The 5,961-nt window shown below is 42.5% G+C and overlaps 1 protein-coding gene across 1 annotated transcript; it reads left to right on the top strand.

Annotated features, from left to right (window-relative positions):
• Positions 1-1,419: 1,419 nt before the first annotated feature.
• LOC133419001 (EMILIN-1-A-like) lies at positions 1,420-4,745 on the top strand. The gene is made up of 4 exons (XM_061707982.1): positions 1,420-1,438; positions 1,549-1,566; positions 1,679-1,822; positions 3,854-4,745. The coding sequence occupies exons 1-4, from the start codon at positions 1,420-1,422 to the stop codon at positions 4,174-4,176; spliced, it is 504 nt and encodes a 167-aa protein (XP_061563966.1). The 3' UTR covers positions 4,177-4,745.
• Positions 4,746-5,961: the final 1,216 nt, after the last annotated feature.

A 5,961-nucleotide genomic window follows, 5' to 3' on the forward strand; every position in this document is an offset into this window, starting at 1 on the left:
CACGAAGAAAAGAGCGTTGAAAGTTCACGACGGCTTCAAACCGGAAACCGGAAATGCGTTGCTACCAAGCGAACCAATCACAGCCCTCTCGTCTGCGTGTGGTCTGCGTCACCTCGACGCGTAGTTACAATTTTTGGGAGGTGCACGTCAGTGACGGCGTCGGTGACGGCGTCAATGTACCCGGCGTCGACGCGTACCCTACGCCGTAGGCACGGTGTCGTTTTGACGCAGAACCATAACTCAGCCTTTATACTTCCACCTCTCCCCCTCATCCTGGGTCCTTCCGACCTCATTCTCTGATAAATATTAAGCCTGACTGAAGATTGAAGACGGTTGTGCTGTTAGTTTCAGGACACACTTTAGTTCAACTATGATCACATTATTTTCAGTCTTTCTTCGGGGGTTACACATAATCTGTCAACGACATTGTTTTGTTTTAGATGATTCTGTTCAACCACGGTTCAGAAGCAATGTCTGAGTTTCATTTTTCATCGTTCAGTGAATTGTTGTTTAGTCGAGTTCTTTTAGTGATTTGTCCACATGTGTAAACTCCAACAGCCCTCTTCTCTTCCTCACACAGGCTTACCTGGACTCCCAGGAGAGGGCGGCTTTGACAGGCTGCCGGGGCTCCAGGGGCCCCGGGGGCCCGCCGGACCTCCGGGACGGCAAGGAGAACGGGGTGCCCGAGGTCTGCCTGGTAGGACAGAGTTGTTACGTTTCCAAAGTTTTGGTTGTACCTGTGGACAGGTGCATCCAAACATGAGAAAAATCTATTTTTTAAATGAATTAAATCTGTTGACTGAAGCTCGACTACATTTGTTTCTCTTAACTTTTAATATTCCCAGTTTTATGTTAAAAGTGAAATTCAGGAACGAGAAGGATAAAGCACATACTGACAGTGGGAAATGAAAGAAGCTTCCCATTGATGTAGATCAGGGATTGTCAACCGGTGGTCCGCGGCCCTCTTGTGGCCCGCGCTGGTATTGCAGGTGGTCCGTGAAATTGTAAATGGAAAACAATAATAATTAAAAAAAATATATTTATTCTTTAGACTCAATTTATTTTCCATTTACTATTCATTTTTGTGAATAATTTACCCATCCAAATTATGTCAAATTAGTGAGAGTGAACTTTGTAATATTATAAGCCCTCTTGGCTTCCTATTGTTCATTTTTCATATACTGTTTTTTGGTTTATTTTGTTTTTTATAGCAAAAGGTGCAAATAAAAATATACACTGATGCAAATAAATAGCCTATAGAGGCCGCTACTCTTATTTAAAAGCAAGGTGCAAAATAAAACAAACATCCCCAGTTGGTCCCCGAGTTGCTTCTTGGTTATAATGGTGGTTCCCTCAAAACCAGTTGAAAACCTCTGATGTAGATGAAAGTATAACCGCAGTATTCTGAGGGAATTCATAATGGAGTTTCTGAGCTTCAGTAGCTGACGTGGTTCCACATTCTTTAAAACAGAACGTCCTATTGGCTGCTGCCACAGCTTCTTGTTGTTTCACCTGTTCTAATGATTTCTTTTTTTTTCTTTGTTCCAGGTCCGAAAGGTCAACCAGGTAAGCCTGTGAGGAACACCTGAAAACAGCAGCTTCCCAGCTCATTTCACTGGACTTGTGGTTTCCAGGAACTGTCAGCAACCTTCATCCTGCTGTTTTTCCTTGTTTCCAGGTCTTGCAGGTCTTCCAGGCATCGACGCTCACGTTCCCAGGCTCTCGTTCTCTGCTGCCCTCACTTTTCCCATGGATCAAGCAGGGACCATTGTCTTTGACAAGATCTTTGTCAATGAGGGAGATTTCTACGACCCGGGAACAGGTGAATACTGAGAAAGGGCCAATCCCAATACACCCCCTACTTTCTACCACTAGCCTTCACCCACTACCACTTCACCCTAAAAATGAAGCCACAGGCGTAGGGCCCTTGTAATGTTCCCTAGGGATTGAGACTGCATGGTTTACGTTCGGATACGTAAGTGTCTGCGTAGTTAAGTTTGCACATACGTCACAACATATCAGGAAGCTGAGAGCTAAAAGTTTTTTAAATTTCTGCTGTAGCTTATTGTTAGCAGAGGTGAAACCATGATCATGTCCTACAGTGTAGGACATGATCTCCTTAGGCAACAGGGCTGGACCCGGACCCCCGGTCTGGTTCCCACCACCTCCTCCACACCGCTTCACATTTACTACACCACATCCCTGGAGAGCATCATGCACCCTGTTGATTGGACCAGCTAGCTAATTCAACCATAGATGTTAGCCTAGCCTCCATGCTAACATTTGCGTGGTAAAGTGACTAGTAGACAATAAGTACAGCTGAAACCAGCACTGGAGAACTAGAAACCAGGACTAGAAGATCCGGACCCAGGACTAGCAAGACAGAAACCAGGGCTAGTAGGACCTAGGGGTGTAACAATATATCGTGCCACGAAATGTCACGATACAAAAACGTCACGATACGTGTCGTGGAGGTGACAAACTGTATCACGATATTGGATTATTAATATTAATCTATTGTGTTGACTAGAAACGGCCGCGCCTCGACCCGCGGACCAAAATCTTCCTCCGCTCAGAAGAAACTAGTCCCGTTTTGGTCCCGATCACGGGGCTCTTGGGGGTTTTGAGCTCTGAACTTTTACTTATGTAAGGCTGGTGTAGAGTTAAGCCTTACCTTATTAAATTAAACCTTTTTGGGTCGTGAGTAGGATAAACACGGGGACAACTTCTGCTGAGTTCCAGTGTACTTTAATGTCCCTCAACAGTGTAGGATTTTAGAACATCAACACAGCACCTAGTGCCGTACTGTGGCGTATCACTCCGCCCAATCTAAAACACACTAATCACTACAGATAAACTGACTAGTGTCATTATAGTCCCTGATTTACATCAGAATATAAAGAATAGATTTATAAAATAATGAACCCTGAATTACCAAAATAACCTTCTTAACAAAAATAAATCTCCTCTTACACTTATAAGGTGAGCATGAATCAATCTTTTTATGATGTAAAATTGTATGTTTTTATTTACTTTTATTTATTTATTTAATTTTAGTTGTTAAATTTCTGGAAAAGAAAAAAGTCAAGTCAAACATGAGAGAAACTTTTCAGTTTGTGGCAAAATATTTGTACTTGTATGAAACTGAAGATCATAATGCAAACCTGACATTTACTTTTAGTTCAGTTTGTGGAAAATGGTTGGCCTGGCTTTCTCTTTAAAACTTTAAAACTTAAACAGTTATAAAGCATTACAAACTGGAACATTAGGGCAAATGCACAGCATTGTTTTGTGTTTTGTTACTACAAATAAAGACAATTTTTTCCAGTCATATGTTCCTCATTCAAGGTTGTTAAAAAAATACTGCTATAATATCGTATCGTTATCGTGACCTCAATATCGTGTATCGTACCGTATCGTGAGATTAGTGTATCGTTACACCCCTAGTAGGACCTGAAACCAGGAATAATAGAACTGAAACCAGGACTAGATGACCTGAACTCAGGATTAGCAGGACTGAAACCAGGACTAACAGAGTTGAAACTAGGACTAGGAGAACTGAAACCAGAACAACCAGACGTGAAGTGAGTGTTTTTCTCAGATCCTGCCCTGCTGTGAGTTTAAAAAAGACAACAAGTTTAGTTCTATGGTTATGTACAGGTAGTTACTGCTCATGTCCTCTGGAGGGACGCATAGTTTACTTTTCTTTAGTCATAGATGTATTTGGAGTGTTGATAAAGTGTTTTTCATTGTGTTTGATTTGAAGAAGAAACAGAACCAGCAGGTCAGTAAAAGTCCACAGAATTAGATCATTATTTTGACGCTCTTCTGTTGCGATCTTTGTCTCCTCCAGGTACTTTCACCGCCCCCATAAATGGGCATTACTTCTTCAGTGCTGTCCTGACGGGTTACAAGAATGAGAAGATAGAGGCGGTCCTGTCCAAGTCCAACTACGGTATGGCCCGGGTGGACTCTGGAGGATACCAGCCTGAAGACCTGGAGAACAAACCCGTGGCCGAGGCCAGACCCCCCCCGGGTTCCCTGGCCGTGTTCAGCATCATCCTGCCCCTGCAGACCCGGGACACGGTCTGCATCGACCTGGTGATGGGCAGACTGGCCCACTCCGTGGAGCCCCTGACCATCTTCAACGGCATGCTGCTGTACGAGGACATATGACGTCCACGTCCAGGGCCGAGAACCTGAGCAACTCTTTGAAGGCTCTGTCCCAAACCCCAGAGGCCGGTGCTCATCTACAGTGTGATGTCATCGTCTCATCAGACATGATGTCATTCCCTGTGACGCCTTTGAACGCATTCTTCTTCACTTAATCCATTTTTAATAGGTTGGTCTGTACAGATCTGTGTCTCTGGAGCACTTTCATCTATCTTCATGTGTGGACACAAGTCAGCTGATCTGATGTGGCTCATGAGAAAATAAGAAGTTTTCATTTGACAAACTTTTGCAAACACTTCTGATGTTCCATCAGAATATAGTCTCACTTTTTTTTTTTTTTTTTTTTTACCATAACATGACCTGACTTCAAACATTTCTGACGTCCAGGAGAAGCTCAAATGTTTGCTCTTTCTTCTAAAGCCATCAGCTGATGTGATGAAGAACATTCTGGCTCTATGTTAGAGGCCCCTACTGACAACAGACATGTATCTCAGACATGTATCGTGCTCATTTACTTCATGTTTACCAACATTTAGACTAATGCAGGGTGCTGCCTCTAAATTAAAGACCACAGAAGAAAATGTGTGGTCTGTTATTTATTCATCGTGATCACTACACAGTGTGTAAATACACCACAAATGAATGTCATAGTGTCTCCTCTTACTGTTGGAAGATTCAACAGGACCAGACATGTTCTACTTTATCAGACCCAGGTCCAGATCCAGGGGCCTCATGATCAAAACTGTGCGTACGCTCAGCGTGGATTTGAGCGCACATGCGGGAGCACAACACTCCGCCCTGTCTCCTCCCTCATATATGTTTGAATATGATAATGAAGATAATTATCCATTAAAAACCGCTCATCTTAACGAGGAACTTGCAAAAACAAGTAAAACAAATTAAAAAAACATCGGCTGTGAGCTGGAGACAGTCCTGTCAGAACTTAAAGGCCTGGAAAAAATAATTTATTTGGGGGCATTTCTTCTGATTTAAGTTGCATTGCATTATGGGGTTTGCAGTTCTTTGCTTTGTGTTGCGTTCTGTGAAGAGTTTTGGATCATAAGGGTTTGTGAATGTTTATGGGCAGCGTTAGTGCATCATTACACTCTGCTTTTCATGTTTGAACCGACACCAGAACTTAAGTTGGTGGATGAAAAACGGCTCCTCATTCTGCTTTATTGACGGATTAAGACCAATGTACACGTTTATTGAGTTTTACACATTGTGGATCTCCGTGATCAACTCTCTCATAAGTACAACAATGTGAACAATATAAACTTATATTTATATATATATATCACTTATATCTTATATCACTTATATATCACCGGAGAAACTCTTTCTGGATCCTGCAGAACCTGCAGCCGACTCCATATCAGACTCTGAAAGTTGTCTAAACATTCAATAAAAACTTAATTCATTCATTGCTGATTCACATCAGTTCTTACCAACCAACCTTTCCGTGACATCTTAGTTTTATTTTAACTTTACAGAACCGTTTTCTCGCTGCAAAATGTATTTTAATGTTTTACCAGCTGATGGTCCAGTCTTAGTCCTGGACCAGCAGGTCGGTGTGATCTGATCATCAGCAGGTTCCTCTAACGGAGCCAAAGCTCCATCAGGATTTGCAGGTTCCATCGTTGAGCTCATTTAGTTGTTTGTTCAGATCATGTGGTTGATTGTGAGATTGTTGCAGCTCCACTCTTGTGTAACTTATCTGGTGATGTGGGGACTGTCGTGTCCTTCACGTGGTCGTGAACTTATTGTTGACGTCACGTTTCCTCATAT

The sequence above is a fragment of the Cololabis saira genome, chromosome 2, assembly GCF_033807715.1.
Source record: "Cololabis saira isolate AMF1-May2022 chromosome 2, fColSai1.1, whole genome shotgun sequence".
NCBI lineage: Eukaryota > Metazoa > Chordata > Actinopteri > Beloniformes > Belonidae > Cololabis > Cololabis saira.